The following is a 17,335-nucleotide window of genomic DNA, read 5'->3' as shown; positions in this document are numbered from 1 at the left end:
GCGCCGGGGGTGCCGTGCGGGCCGCCGGGACCGCGAGCTGCGAGAGAGAGGGGGAAAAGAATGACAAAAAAAAAAAAAAAAGGAAAAGGTAAGAGGGGAAAAAAAATTCAATGCGCCCAACGTGGGGCTCGAACCCACGACCCTGGGATTAAGAGTCCCATGCTCTACCGACTGAGCTAGCCGGGCGCTGCGATCTGCGAGCAACGTCCTCGGCACTCGGCACCGCCCCGCGCGCCCCGCGCTGCGGCCGCCAGAGGGCGCGCGTGGCCCCCGCTCATTTGTGTATTACCTCATCGCCTAATTAAACACACATCCCCTCTCGAAGCTGGCAGGGGTGGCGGGGCAGGCGTGGCTCTCCCGGCAAAGCTGTGGAGTGTGGGGGCCACGAGCAGGCTCCGGAGGGGTATTTAATGGCACCAAGTTATCGCGCGTTTGCGCTCCCGGTTCGTTTAAACCTGAGAGGCAGCGAGAGGTAGCCCCGGCTGGGGGGACATGGCGGCATCGCCCAAGCATCCCTTCCCATTTTTCAACGAAAATCCGCCGAAATGTTTCCTTTTCCACCGCCATCCTCGCAGCGGAGCGCGCTGGGAGCACCGCCAGGGGGCGCGCTCGGGCCGTGCCGAGCGCCGGCAGCGCGCGCTGCCCGCCCGGAGCCCGGAGCCACGCCCTCGAGTGGAATTGCCCCTCCCCATGATCAGAGCCACGCCCCCGAAGCCCAGAGCCCCGCCTCAGGCCCAGAGCCCCGCCCCCCATGCCCAGAGCCCCGCCCCCCATGCCCAGAGCCCCGCCCCCCCGCCGCCCCTGCCGCGGGAGCCCCCAGCGCCGCAGCCATGGCGGCCCCGGCCGGGCTCCTGCCCCTGCTGCCCCTGCTGCCCCTCCTGCCCCTCCTGCCCGGCCTGCCCGGCCTGCCGCTGGCCGCGGGCGCGGCTGCGGGTACCGCGGGGACAGGTCCGCGCGGGGACCGCGGGAGGGGCGCGCGGGGTGTCCGCGGGGATGCTCGGGGATGGATGCGGGATGTCCGCGGGACGTGGGGATGTCTGCGCGGATCGCACCCCGGTACCCCCCAGCGCTGCAGCCCTTCCCCGGCGGGCCGGGCAGGGTCGGACCCCGCTCCCCGCGGCGCTCCCGGTGCCCCCCGGCTCCTCCCGCTCCTCCCGCGCTGCGCCCCGGCCGGGGAGGCTCCGGGGCGCTCGGTGCCCGGGGGTTGCTTTGCCCCCGGAGACGGCGTGCGAACGCCGTTCCCTAGCTGGGATTTGATTTTTTGCGGGTTATTTCGGTGTTTGGTTGGTGGTTTCTTTACTGGCGGCTGGAGTTTAGCAGCGGGAGTGTGTGCGGGGCAAGCGGGACCAGCCCGGGCAGAGCGGAGCTCCGGAGCTGCCCGATCCCCCCGTCCCTCCCCACCCGATCCCTGACCCTGACCTTAACCCTGTCCCACGGCTCTGAGCTCCCGAGGTGGGGTCCCTGCTCTTCCCTGCTCCGTGCCGTCCCAGCGGGCACCAGTGACCTGATCCAAGCGGAGTTTGGTACCTGCCCCGGGAGTTCATCCAGCGGAACGAAGGGGTGGGAGAGGACAGGTGAGGAGCCCTGCAGGTAACCCCTGCACCCCCTCTCCCCAGAGCCGCCCCCGCCGCCCCCTGGCAGCGACATCGTTCATCCCATCAAGGTTGACGAGAGCGGATCCTTCTTGTCCTACGACCTGACTCACCGAGCCCTTCACCGGAGGTCTCCCGCCTCCAGGAGCAAGTTCCCTGCCTTCTACGAGCTGCATTACAAAGGACAACCCCTGAAATTCAACCTGAGCCTCAACAGGAACCTCCTGGCCCCGGGGTTTGTCAGCGAGAGGCGCTTCGGGGGCATCGCCGGCGCCAAGATCCAGCCCCGCACCTCCAACCCCTGCCACATGATCGGGGAGGTTCGGAGCCGGGCGGAGGGAGGGCTGGCTGCCCTCAGCACCTGCGATGGCCTGGTAAGTACAGCCCTGATCCGTAAGGATCATGAATCCACAAGGAAATAGCAGGAGCTAGGTCCCCCTTTGTGCTGAAAGCGATGGCAAAACTCCTGGCAGCAGCAGCACGTAGGGCTGATGTGGCCATAGATGAGCTGACTGTAAATTTCCCATGGATTCCAGCGGTTTGGGAACTCTCTGGGGCTGCGTTTCCCTGTTTGTGTCCAAATTCCCAAGGACAGCGATTCTCTGCCTTCTAGTTCATAAATGTGTGGTTGTGAGGAGCACAGTGAGGGGCTCGGAGCTGGAGGTGTTAATGCCAACACAGCTCCTGGGGACTGAAACTACTCCCTGTTCCCTCAACTCTCCCCTGCCTTATTCCACTGTAGATGCTTCCAAAGGTGACAGTGTGGAAGAGCAGCAGTTTTGGGGGAAGGGTACCATATAACTGGTGATGTGCAGATCCCCGTTCCCGAGGGGGCTATGAGATGACAGGGGCTCTGGGGTTGGGAACCCCACTGTGTCCCCAGCACGGGCACAGGACAGAGGGAGCGATCACCAGCAGTGCCTGTACTGGTGTCTCCCAGTTTGGAGGGATGGCAACTCCATGGGATCCTTGGTCTGCTTCTGCTCTCAGGTGGGGGCTGTGTTTGTTTTTCAAGCTTTCTGTGTTTGAATAAACGGCTTTCCACTGCCAGAGGGCAGGGTTAGAGGGGACATTGGGAAGGGATTCTTTCCTGTGAGGGTGGGCAGGCCCTGGCACAGGTTGGGCAGAGAAGCTGTGGCTGCCCCTGGATCCCTGGAAGTGTCCAAGGTCAGGTTGGATGGGGCTTGGAGCACCCTGGGCCGGTGGAAGGTGTCCCTGCCCATGGCAGGGGGTGGCACTGGGTGAGCTTTGAGGTCCCTTCCCTCCCAAGCCATTCCAGGATTCTGTGATTCCAGTGGTCACTCCCAGGTCCTTCAGTCTGATCCTGTGCCAGTGCAGGTGCCCTCACAGTGCCCCCTTGTCTCTCCTGCCAGAAGGGCGTGTTTCGGCTCCTCAACGAGGACTATTTCATCGAGCCGGTGTCCAGCAGCCCCCGGGAGGAGGGGGCAGCTCAGCCCCACAGGATATACAAGCGCCAGGCCCCCCAGGACGGAGCAGAGCGGGGCAGGAGCCCCCCAGCCCCACAGGACACCTGCGGCGTGCCAGGTACTGCCCCTTCCTCCAGTAACCTGGCAATGTTGGTGCCACCAGTGACTCAGTGTGTGCTGAACCTCGGTGTGTGCTGATCCTCAGTGTGTGCTGAACCTCGGTGTGTGCTGAACCTCGGTGTGTGCTGAACCTCGGTGTGTGCTGATCCTCAGTGTGTGCTGAACCTCGGTGTGTGCTGATCCTCAGTGTGTGCTGCACCTCGGTGTGTGCTGAACCTCGGTGTGTGCTGAACCTCTGTGTGTGCTGCACCTCGGTGTGTGCTGAACCTCAGTGCTTTCATTCTCTTGAAAATTTCAGTTTAGACCTGCTGGGGTGTTGGACTTTGGGAGTGAAACCCCTTGGTTTGCTGTTTCCTGGAGCTCTCTGCTTTCAGAAACTGGGATGTTTTTTGCTATGAGCAGGTTATCTTCAGGCATTCATCTGACAATCTAAATTAATTACTTAATCTTTGACAATAATCTTAATGGCTTCTTCAAGTCTCTGAAGTCCATTCTTGACTCAAGTCTGTTCTTGACTTTGAAGTGTATTCTTGAAAACTCATTTCTCTGGGTGTGCTATGGCCCCTGTGTAACTCATGTGGATCTCCCTTGCAGTCAGGGTTAGCAGGGTGGATGTTCTGGGCATGCCCTGGGAAGGAATCCCAAAGTCTGTGGGACTGTAGTGACTGCCACCCTTCCACCCTGCCCTGATGTACTGCTGGTTTGCTCTGCAAAGCACCACAACAGCCAGATGGTGTTGGGCTACTGGGTGGTGTTCAGCCTCTGTCAATATGTGGTGCAGGCTGTGTGCACAGCTGGGCAAGTGTTTGAGAGGGATCATCCCAAAGGAAAATGCCCCAGGAGCCCCCCCAGGCTCCCTCTGCTCTGCAGTACCCTCACGTCCCGGCTGGAAGCTCAGCAGCCAAGGACACAATGGAAACGAGCTCCAAGGAAGCCGCTGCGATTAAACTGTCACAGTGGTATTAGCAATTCATCAAATTATCCAGATAGTTGGGATTTTTCAGGCTGGGGGCTCAAACGCCCTTTCACAGCTAACATACAGTATAGTCCATAAAATGTCCAAGGCCATTGTTAGGGGAGCGAGGCTGAGCCTCCCAAACTGGTCGTGAAAGCGATTCCCACTGTGTGGGATGAGTTTGTAAAGCCTTCACTCAGCTTGGGGCTGACCCTGACCTTGATCTTGGAGCAGCGTCACAGGGAAAGTCTCCGCTGGAGAATTCCCAGTTGCTGGTGTGCGTGAGGAGCTCTCCTCCGCCTCCGGCCTCTTCCCAGCCCGCTGAACATTCCCGTTGTTCCTCCTTGGGAAGGAGCAGAGTTCAGTCTCCCTGTGCCTGAGGAAATCTCGGGGCTGTCCTGCAAGGTCTCGGCTTGCCCAGGGCACTGAGGGCTGTGGGACTTGGCTCAAGACTTCAGTCCAGCTTTGGGGGCACAGAATTTATCCCGTTGGGAATTGTGCCTCCCTGAAAAACACAGATCTGGGACGAGAATCCAAAATGTTGAGCCACGGGGGTTGTTTCTCAGGTTGTTTCTCAAGCATCTCTGCAGGGTTGCCTGTAAATTCCTGTACAGTACAAACCCTAAAACTCTGCTCTGGGAGGCTCCCCATCCCTTGTGGAATATTGCAAGCCCCGTTCCAGTCAAAGATGTTACTTCAAACGCTTTGTTTGTTTTTCTGTCGTGCTCATGTGCAGCAGACTGAGGTCAGAGTCTTTTGGAACACAGAGCACAGCAAAATGCACATAAGTTATGGGTCTGAGTGTGGAGTCTTCTCCCCACCAAAGGTTATTCCTTTGAATTTAAAAAAAAAAAAGAAGATATTTTATCAAGGTTGCAGATATTTCATCAAGAAAAAAAGACCTTTTTTCTCCCCTCTAATCCCTCAGAATCTCAGGAAAGCCTGGAGCGGTCTGAGCGGCGCAGGGAGAGGTGGGAGCAGAAGCAGCACAGGAGGAGAAGGATTCGGCAGCGCTCCATCAGCAGGGAGAAGTGGGTGGAGACGCTGGTGGTGGCAGACACCAAGATGGTGGAGTTCCACGGCAGTGAGAACATCGAGAAGTACGTGCTGACCGTGATGAACATGGTGAGTCCTGTGAGACATGGAGCCATGGAGTCGTGGAATGGCTGGGCTTGGAAGGGACCTCAAAGCTCATCCAGTTCTACCCCCCTGTGGACAGGAACACCTTCCACCAGATGAGGTTGCTCCAAGCCCAGTCCAACCTGGCCTTGGACACTTCCAGGGGTGGGGCAGCCACAGCTTCTCTGGGTAGAAGACCCCATGGGTTGCCAGGACTCATCCCTGGTGGGACCTCAGCAAACCTCTCACCACTCAGGCCCTTCCCACCCCCCTTGGCTTTGCTGCCCTGCTCAGTGAGCCCCGGGGAGGGCGGGGGGGTGGCAGCAAAGCCGAGGCCAAATCCTCTGTGCAGGCAGGAGCAGCTCAGCCAACACTGTCTCCTGTGGGGCTCGAGGGCTTCCCCTTCTGCTTCCCTCCATGGATGGGTGATGTGGCCTCCCAGGGAGGTCCCCAAAGGGAGACAGGCTCCAGGGAAGGGAGGTGGTGGGGGCCAGAGCTTGCACTATCTGGGTTAGCAAGAGAGATGGGAACAGCTTTTGTGGGAAGGAGCACCAGATTGTGGTGGGAATATGGGGGAGTCTGCTGGTGCCACGGAAGAAGCAGATAGGGTGAGTTGGTTCAGTCTGTTCCCTCTTCTGCTCTCTTTACATTCCAGAAGAGAGCTTTGGCTGATGCCAGGAAAGGGTGGGATTGGGCAGAGGACCTCAGGTAACATCCCTGGGTTTCTGGGGGGTGGTGGAGGCACCCAGAGAGCACCAAATTCCTTTGAGATGTTAAACACATCTCTTAGTGAGAGCAGAGGGGTTCCCCGGGCGTTTCTGGGTGAGTTCCAGCGTCTACACAGATCATATCAAGTGTAAATGGAAAGCATCGCAGGCCTCGGTCCAGGCCCGTGTCTGTTCTTGTCCTGATTTGGGGAATTCCCCGAGATGTTGCCAGCAGCTTCCCCTGGAGCTCGTGTTCCTGCAGAGGGATGTGCCAGCAGCCGTGTCCCGGGGCTGGGCTTTGTCCTGAGCCGTGTTCCCTTGGCATTGCCGTGTCACAGGTGGCAGGGCTGTTCCACCACGCCAGCATCGGGAACCCCATCAACATCGCCATAGTGCGGCTCATCCTGCTGGAGCACGAGGAGGTGAGAGCAAAACAGGGGACTCAGCCCGTCCTGGCAGCCAGGCTGGGATGCACTGGGAGCTGGCCTGGGAAGCCAGGCTCCCTCCTGAGCGGTCTGCATGGCCTGCAGGAGTTTGTGCAAGAGAAATCCAGCGTTTGCATCCTCGTCTTGGCCGGTGGAGTGAGGGCCAGTGTGGTCAGAGGAGCTGCTGAGTCTGATTTTTAGGATGATTTCTGATAACTCAGCATGGATGTGGGAGCAGAGGGCTGTGGGTCGCTGGGTGGTCGTGTCCCAGCTGCAGTGGTGGCTCTGAGGCCACTCAGATGGGCTCCCAGCTGCGTCCTTCGCCCCCAGCCAGGACGGGATATTTCCCTGCAGTGCTTCTTAACCCCCAGTACTGGATGATTTCATGTTTTGCTTGAATCACAGATGAAAAGAAAGCAGGAAAAGGACTTTCTTCCCACCCAGCCAGCAACCTATAAACATGGAGCAGTTCCATCTGGATGGCAGTCTCTGCCGATTCCACTCCGATGTGTCTGAGATCAGACCTCTCCCCTCTCTCCCCCAAAACCCAGACAGCTCCAGCAGTGATATGACAGCAGGCTTCTTGTCTTTCAGGAGGACCTGAAGATCTCCCACCATGCAGACAACACCCTGAAAAGCTTTTGCAAGTGGCAGAAGAGCATCAATGTGAAAGGAGATTCCCACCCCCTGCACCACGACGTGGCCGTCCTGCTCACCAGGTACCGTGTCCTCCTGATTTGCTGCTGTGGGTGCTACTCTGTCAGGAAGAGACTGCCCTGGCTGCAGGTAGAGGGGCAGGCAGAGGAACATCCCAGGGGGAGCTGGTGAGATCTCACTCTCCACTCCAGAGCCCTGCCTGGACACCTGCACCTGAGACATGAACCATGAAATCTGGAGATATCTGGGTCCCAAGGGCTGGAACTGTGCTGGGAGGTGTCCTTGCCCATGGCAGGGGCTGGAATGAGATGAGCTCTAAGATGTGTCTTCCGACCCAAACCGTTGCAGGACTCTGTGGTTCCATGAGCTGGTCTCAAATCTCAGGTTTCCAGTTGAAGTTTCCAAACCAGGTTTTCTCCGTGGCCCTCTTGCCAAGCCCCAGAGCGGCTGGATCCTCCCAGGAGTTGTACACAGGGATTAACTCTCCTTTTTTTTTCCCTGGAGGCTGGGTTTGGCAGAGGAGCTTCTGGGAAGCCCCTGACCTCCCATGGAGCAAACAGGAATTCGTGGCTCTGGCCAAGTTTATACACCTTACAGTCAAGCCCTGCTCTGAGGGTTTCAGGCTGCTGTGCCTTGGCTTCTGGCAGCATTGTGGTGGTTTGGGTGATGATTCACAACCACAGCAGCTTTATCTTCTCTGGGAAGTTGCTTTGTAGCAGAAATGAGGCGCTTCAGGCCTTGTACTTAATGGAGTTGTTCCTCCTGGGTGGTTGGAGCTGCCCTGGACCACAGCACCCCTGGGCTGTGCTTCCCCATAGGAATTGCTTTATTATTCCCAGCATCAGTTTTATTTATACAATGGAATAAACGTAGCCAGCAGTTCCCATTAATCATGCTTACTAATGAGCTGGGGATATGGGGAGAGGAAAGGGGAAAGGCAAGGTCGTAAATGTTTCCATTGTGGAGGACGTTGGATGGCTCTGTTCTCACTTCTGTTTGGCTCCTGTCTGTGTGTCTGGGCCGTGTCCCACACTCTGTCCTGCCGCCTTCCAACCCCCTCTCTGCTCTGTGTCTGTCTGTCTGTCCCTGTCCCCCAAGGAAGGACATCTGTGCTGCCATGAACAGGCCCTGTGAGACCCTGGGGCTGTCCCACGTGGCGGGGATGTGCCAACCCCACCGGAGCTGCAACATCAACGAGGACACGGGGCTGCCCCTGGCCTTCACCGTGGCCCACGAGCTCGGACACAGGTACCACCAGCTTCCTCCTCCTCCTTCTCTTCCTCTGCGCTGCTCAGTGGGGGCTGGACAAGGCGCGGGGGGAGGCTGGGAGAAGGTTCCCAGTGGTTCCTCACTGCTGCAACCCCTCCTTTGCCCTCGGGGATTTCAGTCCAGAGTTAGGTTTTTGGTTGCCCCAGGCTTAATGAAAACCACGTAACCCAAGGCAACCTGGACAAACTGTTTATTACCCTGTGCTGGTTTGGGAGGGCTTTGGAGCAGCTTTAAAGCAGGGTCTGTCTGTGGAATCAGCAACAGATTTCAATCAGATTTTGACAAGATCCCTTGAACACCATAGTTCACAGTAGACACCTGTGTGTGGGAAAACACCCACCAGTAAGTTCAATTAGGTGATCTTGTTCAATATTCCTGAGCATTCAGTGGGAAATAAAAACCCAGGGCAAAGTTCGGGCAGTGTCCTTGGTATCAGTAAAACATCCCCCAGGGCCAGGCCCCTGCCGTGTCCCCGTGATGCTGGCTGCCCTGTCCCCGCCGTGTCCCCTGTCCTGGCTGCCCTGTCCCTGCCGTGTCCCCTGTCCTGGCTGCCCCAGCCCTGTCCCCGCCGTGTCCCCATGCCGGTGCCGTGTGCGGTGTCGCGCGGTGCCGGGGGGCGGCGGCTGCGCGGTTGTGGCGGCCCGTGGCTCATCTCCCCTCTGTGGGACTGTGCTCTTACACAGTTTTGGGATTCAGCATGATGGAAGCAGCAATGACTGTGAGCCAGTTGGGAAAAGACCTTTCATCATGTCTCCACAGCTCCTGTATGACACGTCCCCGCTCACCTGGTCCCGCTGCAGCCGCGAGTACATCACACGCTTCCTCGAGTAAGTCCTTCCTCCTCTTCTTCCTCACTGGGGGGGCTTGGGGCCCAGGGCACAGGGGGATGCTCTTACCTTTAACAGCTTCTACCTGAGAGCATCTGGGGGGGTCTTTTACCCAGAGAAGCTGTGGCTGCCCCTGGATCCCTGGAAGTGTTCCAGGCCAGGTTGGACGGGGTTTGGAGCAACCTGGGCTGGTGGGAGGTGTCCCTGCCCATAGCAGGGGGTGGAACTGGATGGGATTTAAGGTCCCTTCCAACCCAAATCATTCCATGATTCCATGATCTCCCTGGGCTGCCTCCCCTGTGCTGTGAAGGGGGCTCAGGGGTGCCTGGGTGGTGGCACAGGGGCTGTGGCTGCACAAACAAAGCCAGAGTGGTTTCCTCGACGCTCTCGGCAGTTCCTGCACGGGCTGGGTGATTGTCACCTAAGGAGGCATCACGTGGGGAAACGAGACCCAGCCAAATTCTTCCCTGGGTTTGTTTATTTTTAGCACCCAGGGCTGATTTTTCAGGCTGTTGTTATGAAGTTCCAAGGAACGCAGCCCAGATTTACGTCTGTCAGTGACTTGCACTGCAGGAACGTTTTCCTTCCTTGCTACGGGAAGGTTTGAAAACAGCGAGGAGCAGCAGTGGGAGAGCTGGATGAGGGGCTGGGGTTCTGTGGTGGGGAGGCTGCCAGGGCTGAACTCCTGCTCCTAAACCCCAGCCTGGGACACTTGGGCTTGGCCCCATGCAGGGGGAATTACTGTTGATTTATGGCTTTCAGAGGAATGGAGCCTCTCTGTATCTGGAGTGCTCTTGGCCCTCTGCTTTTAACCTTCACTTTTGCATTAAGAATTTCCTGCTTGTGATGACCTTGGGCCGCTGTGAGCTGGGATGGGGGAGAGGCAGAGCAGCTGGGTGCTCCTCTGGTTGGGGTTTGGTCTCTTTACTCCCCAGAAGGGGCAGCTCTTCCTTCAGAAGGAAGCCAGCAGGCATCTGTCCCTGGCTGTGACATCCCCCAGGCCAGGGAGAGGCCAGAGGCCGGCACAGACATGAGTTGTTATGATGTGGTGTTGGCAGGAGGACAGGAAGGAGTGAGCCAGAAAATGGGACCCTGCTGACCTGGCTGTGCTTGGAACAGACCTCACGCTTGGAAAAAAGCCACTCTCGGATGATGATTATTATTATTGTACAGAAGATTATTATTTTACAAGCACTGCTGAGTGTTTAAGCATCAAAAAGTGACTCCTGGCAGTGGCAGCCGGGGCTGGAGACCCTCCTGTCTCCTCAGACCCCCGGGGGCACTGGAAGAGGTCCCTTCCCTGCTGTGGCAGTGGTGTCCCCAGGGAAGGATCATCCCTGGCTCAGGCTGATGTGGGATGCCAGCACAGGCAGCAGTTCTGGGATTTTCCCCTCTACCCACTGGAGGATGCTGTGAGGCTCTTTGTTCCCCACCCCTCACCGTGGCACGAGCTCTTTCCCAGCCCAGCTGGTGGAACATCCTTGTCAAATGGGATCTGGTATCTCGTGGATGCCCTGCCTGCACCCTGGGATGGATAGAGCAGCCTCCCTTCATGTCTGCAGCCCTGGCACAGCTGCGGTCTGTCCCTTCTCCCTTCAGTCTCTGCTCTACATCAAACAACCAGTTTTTCAGCCTCTTTCCACAGTGCTGGAGCTCTTCTTCCATCATCCTCCTCTTCCCAGGGCCTGGGGCTGGCTGCTCCTGCCAGCTCCACCAGCTCCTGGTTGTGCAGCTGATTCTTCCCAAGCTCCAGTGGCTCCAACCTTTGCCTTTGTTTTTACTGAATTCTGTCCTGGCTCTTTTTAGACCCTTCCTCCAGTTCTCTGAGAGCTTTTGGAATTTTAATCCTGCTCTCAAATGTATCTGCAGATCCTCCCAGCCTGCTCACAGATGGGGATTTAATCATCCTTCCATCCATTCCATCATGCAGCTCGTTAAGGAAGGGGCTGGAACAGGCAGAGCAGCTCAGACCCCTGCATGTTTCCCTGCAGAGTGGGATTTACTGCAGATCCCTGCAAAGCCAGAGGAAACTCAGGCCAACTTTTCCTGGCTTGGAGATGTGTTTTGGCCAACTGAAGAAACCAGTAGAATGATCATAAAGTATTTCATGAAGAAATAGGCTCTGGACAGAGCACTGGAAAGCTGGTGGCACCCCCAGGTTGGACAGGGAGCTCACCCCAGGCTGGGGCAACACAGGGAGTGCCCTGAGCAGGTCAGGGGGACAGGAGGGTTGGGGCAGTTTGGGGAGACCATTCCAGGATTCTGTGATTCTCTGGAAATACCTGTGGGGCTGCCATGCAGTGACCCCCTGTGTGCCTGGAACAGGCCTGGCACTGTATCCAGCTCCCAATCCATGCTTAATCCATCTCAGCTCAGTCCTGCATCGCCCCCAGTGATCCTTCCCTTCCCACCAGGCTGGGACAGGCAGGATTCTCCTGCTGCTGGGAATCTGGAAATGAGACTTTCAAGCCTCTGGGCTGTTGAAAGCAGCCTGGTTCCTGAATTTTCCAATAGGGAAATACAAGTATTTTGCAATAGGGATATACATGGGGTTTTAGGGGGCTGCCTCCAGCCATGTGAGCTGTTTGCAGGTGTCCAGTGTGGAACTGGATGGGAAAGGGAGGAGGGGGTGCTGCTTCTGCCAGGCATCACCCCATGGCTCTGCCAGCACCCCAGAGCAGGAGCTGTCCCGTGCTTCCAGCCCTTGTTTCCGTGTTGCTGGTTTGGGTTAAAAAGGAATCTCGTTTCAAGTTAATTCAGAGCCCTTCCCAATCACAACAAACCCCAGTAATCTAATCTGCCCCGACGGCCTCGCTGGAGGCTTTGCCTGGCTGGAAACGGGTTTGTTTAAATCAACACTGAGGGCTGAGCTGGTGACAGTTCCGTGTGTGTTTGGGGAGTCTCGCAGCAGAAGCAGCAGGAGTGGAGGGAGCCGAGGCACCAGCCCAGGAGCAGCCGCTGCTGCCTTTGTCCCTTCGCCTGCCCGCTGTCCTGCCACACCTGGGGACAGGGGGGATCGCTCTGGGGGGCTCCCACCCCCAAAATCAGGTACCCATATGTGCCTGTGGGTGCCAGCCGCCGACTGCCAGTGGCTGCAGGGCTGGCTGCAGAGCAGGGGTCCTGTCAGGGAGAATTGCTGATCGCTCCTCACCACGGTGGGACCTAAACGAGCTGCTGCTCCTCCCTGGCAGCTGCAGGAGCCGTGTTGGGGTGCCCCGCTGACACTGCTGTGCCCTCTCTCTTTCAGCCGGGGCTGGGGGCTGTGCCTGGATGACCCCCCAGCCCGGGAGGTGCTGGACTTCCCCCTGGTGCCCCCGGGGGTCCTGTACGACGTGGGCCACCAGTGCCGGCTGCAGTACGGCCCCTACTCCACCTTCTGCGACGACATGGATGTAAGCTGGGATGCCCCTCAGAGCCCAGGGGATCTCTGGGGTGGGGGCTTTGCTGGGGCCACCCTCTCCCCGTGGGTTAGATCTGTGCTGGAGGGTTGGCCGGGCAGTAACCGAGTCCTGCACAACCTTTTTTACCTGCAGAGCGTCTGCAACACGCTGTGGTGCACGGTGGGGAACACGTGTCACTCCAAGCTGGACGCGGCTGTGGATGGCACAGCGTGTGGGGAGAACAAGGTAACGGGGAGCAGACCCCTCTGTGGCCTCAGGGACCCCCTGTCCTGCACGTGGAGGAGCTTCACAGGCTCCAGCACAGGGACAGGCTCATCCTGCTGCCCCTGCTCTGTCCAAACCCCCGCTGCTCCCAGGAGGGGCTGCCTTCAGGGAAGCTTAGCAATCCTTGGGAAGGTGAAACCAACAGTTGATGACCATGGCAGGGGAGCATGAGGCTCGTTCTGCTCTCTGTCTGCTGTGGTGGTGCATGCTCATCCCTGGGATCTTCCCCACTGCTGGGAAGGCACCTCTGAGCCTCACTGGCTCTTCCCTCTGCGCTGAGATTGGTTTGAGAATCCCCTTAATGAGGGGTCTCAGTGCAGGTTTGGGTTTGTTACCTCAGACAAGTCCCAAACAGCTCAGCATCTCTGTGTTTCCCATTGTTTGAGGTGCTCCAGGCTGTGGCACCCCTGTGCAAGCAGAACATGGATTTCCACAGGACAGCACGTGTGCTGGGTGTCACTGCACCCTGCACCTCGGACTGGGCAGCAGTTCCTGCATCCTTACCCTGGTTTCTCTCCTGTCTCTCTGCAGTGGTGCTTCAACGGGGAGTGTGTTCCCGTGGGTCACCGGCCCGAGCCCATCGACGGCGGGTGGAGCTCCTGGAGCTCCTGGGCCGCCTGTTCCCGGAGCTGCGGGGCCGGAGTGCAGAGTGCTGAGAGGCACTGCAGCACCCCCACGTGAGTGCAGCCCCCTCAGCCCCCCTGCCACGGCCAGGGACACCTTCCACCGGCACAGGCTGCTCCAGGCCCCGTCCAGCCTGGCCCTGGACACTTCCAGGGATGGAACAGCCACAGCTTCTCTGGGTACCCTGTGCCAGGGCCTGCCCACCCTCACAGGGAACAATTCCTCCCCAATATCCCATCTCTCCCTGCCCTCTGGCAGTGGGAAGCCATTCCCTGTGTCCTGTCCCTCCATCCCTTGTCCCCAGTCCCTCTCCAGCTCTCCTGGAGCCCCTTTAGGCCCTGCAAGGGGCTCTCAGATCTCCATGGATCCTCCTCCTCTCCAGGGGAACCCCCCCAGCTCTCCCAGCCTGGCTCCAGGGCAGAGGAACCCAACTCTTTATTCCCTGTAAGGCCAGGAGCCATCACCTGCCCAGTGCAGTCCCACCTGGCTGTGTCACACAGCCAAGCTGTGCCATCGTGCAGTTATTGTCTGAACGAGGAGCTTTTGGACACTTTAATTTCCTGGGATGACCCCTGGAAGCCTCTGGAGGGGCCGGGTTTGCTCTGGCTCCCTCCCAGTGTCATTCCCGGTCTGTGCAGGCAGGGAGCAGTTGCACTGACTCAAACAAAGGGCAAAGACTCAGAAATGTAGAACACATCCAGTGTCCTTTAGTGACAGAACAGCAAACCAGGCATTCTTGGAGCCTGATTCAGAGTTGTTTTGGAAAATCCTGCTGCAGTTTATCAGCCTACATGCGGCATTCCATGAGCCAGGGCAGGCTCCCGCCCGGAGCATCCGGGCAGTGCCAGAGGATCTGCCTTCTCCATCCCATGATTTCTGGGCTGATCCATCTGCTCCCCAGATGTCCCCTTGGTCACCAAATTGCTGTTGCACAGGATTCAGCCAAATGCCCCGGCTTGCCCCGGAGTTGGAGCGCCCTGGGGTGGGGAGGAAAGGGCTTTGTGAGTGATGTTCCAGGGGGATCGCTTTTCTGTGGCATGAGGAGCTCTGGCAGCCCTGGGAGTGGGCTCCTGATGTGCCCAGAGTGTTCTGCCCATCCTGTCTCTCGGGCACGTTTGGCACGTGCTGTAGGGCCGGTGAGGGAAGTGCTGTGTTGTCCCAGACCCGGGTCAAGAGCCAGCTCTGGTCTGACACGAGCTCCGTGGCAGAAGTGCTGTGGTAGTTTATGGAGTGTTCCAAACACAGCTGTGGACAGGCTGGAGAGCAAGCACTGGGAAAGCAGCGGAATTTCCCGGGCAGTTGTTTGCTTTGGCCACCGGAGGTAAATCTCCAGCTTTGCCTTTGGGATGGAGTGAGCAAACGTGTGTGCTGGGCACCCCTCCTCCCACAGACATTCCCTCGGGGCAGGGCATGTAAACACAGCCCTAAAACAATCATTAACTTCATTCTCTTCAGCGAAGTGTGTCCTGGAGAAGGAATTTTCATGAGGCCGTGGGGACATGGGCCATGGAGAGTGGTGTGGCCAAAGGAAAAGGCAGCATGGCAGGAATCTGAGAGAAAATTACTGTGGCTTTTCAAGTCCCTCAGTTAAAAAAGACCAGTGGCAGCTTTGCTGTTCCCTTGGGCAGTAGAGGAGCAGAGTTGGAGGGGTATCCTGGGTGGGATGGAGCAGCTGCAGGATGGGCACCAGGCTGGATGGAGCTTGGGGCAACTGGGCTAGTGGAAGGTGTCCCTGCCCGTGGCAGGCGGTGGAACGAGACAGGCTTTAAGGTCCCGTCCAACCCAAACCCTCCCAGGATTCTGTGACTCTGAAGTCCCTCTCGTCCCAAACCCTCCCTGATTTCCCTTTCCCTGCCCTCGGACAGGCCCAAGTACGGGGGCCGGTACTGCCTGGGGGAGCGGAAGCGGTTCCGGATTTGCAACGTCAGGCTGTGCCCCCCGGACAAGCCCTCCTTCCGCCAGGTCCAGTGCAGCCAGTTCAACCCCATGCTCTACAAAGGGAAGCTCTACAAGTGGACGCCAGTGCCCAACAACAGTGAGTGGAGGGCAGAGACCTCAAGCGCAGGAAGCCTCGCAGGCGGCCCCGCGAGCGGCCCGGGCGTGCCGTTGGTGCCTCGCAGTGTTTGAGATCACGGCTGGGCTTGCAGGGGTAACTTGTGTTGTAAACCCCCACTGCCAGGGTTTAGTGTGTGCCTGTTGGGTTCCCCAGTTAACCCCTGCGAGCTGCACTGCCGGCCGGAGCACGAGTACTTCGCGGAGAAGCTGCGGGACGCGGTGGTGGACGGGACGCCGTGCTACGAGCGGGACGCCAGCCGGGACATGTGCATCAACGGCATCTGCAAGGTGGGTCCTGTGCTGGTCCTCTGGGAGCGAGCCCGAGGACCCCCCTGCCTGGGAGAATGTAGGGCCCATCCCTTAGGGGAGCAGTGTCCCCTCCCTCCCGCGCTGAGCTCGTTCCTTTTGTCGTTCCCCACTGGGAAACGTTCCCGATTTCCCTGGGGTGTGTCGAGCACACTTGTTCCAGCCTCTGCGCTGCCTCAAGGATATAGAGCACAACCCAGGCCGGGTGGGACAGGGCTTGGAGCAACCTGGTCTAGTGGAAGGTGTCCCTGCCCATGGTAGGGGGGTTAGAACTGGATTGTCTTTAATGTCTCTTTAATCTCTCTCTCTGCAACCCAAACCATTCCGTGATTCTGTGAATCCACTGGAGATGGTGCAGTTGATGCAGATGATCTGGGAGATCCTGGTGTGGCCGGGGAGGCTTTGCCAAGCTGTGCCCTGGGTCCTCCAGCTGCCTTCAGTGGCAGTGAACCAATCCCTTTATCCCTTTCCCCAGAGAAACTGCCCCAGGGTTTGGGATGGAACAAGCACACATGCAAGACATTGGGTTTCTGTTAAATGAGGGAGTGGGTGGTGATCTGTGGTCTGCAGAGTCCCACACGGGAGGCATCAGAGCTCGTGGCCACGTGCCCCTGGGACTCGCAGGGGTGGGAGGGGGCTCGGGGGTGTTGCCCAACCCTGGGTCGGGGGCTGACAGGGGTCCCTTGCAGAACGTGGGCTGTGACTATGAGATCGACTCGCACGCGGTGGAGGATCGGTGCGGGGTCTGCCACGGGGACGGCTCCACCTGCCACACCGTCCACAAGACCTTCGAGGACAGCGAGGGGCTGGGTAAGGGCACAGCACTGTCCCCAAAACACTGAGTCATGTTCCATGCAGAGCCAGGCTTGCTGCCACCACTGCTGCTGCTGCTGCTGCTGCTGCTCGCTCCCAGGGAGGCTTTTAATGCCAGCTTGTCAGGTTTTTTGGGTTAAGCCAGCAGGGAATGCAGCTGGACTCAGTGCAAGGGGGGGTTTGGTGCCATGGGTGCCTTACAGAGATGCAAGGATTGGCATGATGCTGGTACTCAGTTGGCACTGGCACCCACAGTAGCACCCACTAAGAGGACACTTTTACCCACCCAGGGGACACTCATCCACCCAAGGGCACAAACTGTCTCCCCCAAGACCAACGCTTGGTTCCATTTGCAGGCTATGTCGATATTGGGATTATCCCTGTGGGCGCCCGGGAGATCCGGATTGAAGAAGTCGCAGAAGCCGGGAATTTCCTGGCGCTGCGGAGCGAGGACCCGGAGAAGTATTTCCTGAACGGTGGCTGGACCATCCAGTGGAACGGGGACTACAGGGTGGCAGGGACCACCTTCACCTACAAGAGGACGGGGAACTGGGAGAATCTCACCTCTCCAGGGCCCACCGTGGAGCCCGTGTGGATCCAGGTACGATGGGATACACAGCGGGGGGGTTGGGGGGACAGAGCCTTCCTGGGCAGGGCTGAGCTGCCACGGTCTGTCACAGCACTGCCCTGCATCCAGGCGTGGGGCTCTGCATCTCCTGGCTGAGCGTGTTTCTCTGGGAGCCAACGCTGGAGCAGCCAAGCACACGCCACCGG

General features: G+C 58.5%; 1 protein-coding gene and 1 non-coding gene across 2 annotated transcripts in view; one reads left to right on the top strand and one right to left on the bottom strand.

The window, feature by feature from the left end:
• Positions 1-113: 113 nt before the first annotated feature.
• Positions 114-186, bottom strand: TRNAK-CUU. The gene has a single exon. It is a non-coding gene; the product is annotated as a tRNA-Lys (tRNA).
• A 644-nt stretch (positions 187-830) lies between these two features.
• Positions 831-17,335, top strand: part of ADAMTS7 (ADAM metallopeptidase with thrombospondin type 1 motif 7) — a 34,802-nt gene continuing 18,297 nt past the window's right edge. Inside the window, exons 1-15 of the mRNA XM_027902458.1 lie at positions 831-948; positions 1,617-1,966; positions 2,966-3,137; positions 5,023-5,219; positions 6,259-6,342; positions 6,940-7,064; positions 8,101-8,250; positions 8,955-9,098; positions 12,346-12,490; positions 12,632-12,724; positions 13,295-13,440; positions 15,253-15,422; positions 15,597-15,730; positions 16,438-16,558; positions 16,918-17,162. Of these exons, the coding sequence (XP_027758259.1) occupies positions 831-948; positions 1,617-1,966; positions 2,966-3,137; positions 5,023-5,219; positions 6,259-6,342; positions 6,940-7,064; positions 8,101-8,250; positions 8,955-9,098; positions 12,346-12,490; positions 12,632-12,724; positions 13,295-13,440; positions 15,253-15,422; positions 15,597-15,730; positions 16,438-16,558; positions 16,918-17,162 (2,394 nt within the window). The remainder of the gene's footprint in view (positions 949-1,616; positions 1,967-2,965; positions 3,138-5,022; positions 5,220-6,258; positions 6,343-6,939; positions 7,065-8,100; positions 8,251-8,954; positions 9,099-12,345; positions 12,491-12,631; positions 12,725-13,294; positions 13,441-15,252; positions 15,423-15,596; positions 15,731-16,437; positions 16,559-16,917; positions 17,163-17,335) is intronic.

The sequence above is a fragment of the Empidonax traillii genome, unplaced genomic scaffold (genome assembly GCF_003031625.1).
Source record: "Empidonax traillii isolate 1590-97213 ecotype Southwest subspecies unplaced genomic scaffold, ASM303162v1 scaffold876:size463933, whole genome shotgun sequence".
NCBI classification, from domain to species: Eukaryota; Metazoa; Chordata; class Aves; order Passeriformes; family Tyrannidae; genus Empidonax; species Empidonax traillii.
This window is presented reverse-complemented; position numbering and strand designations above follow the sequence as displayed.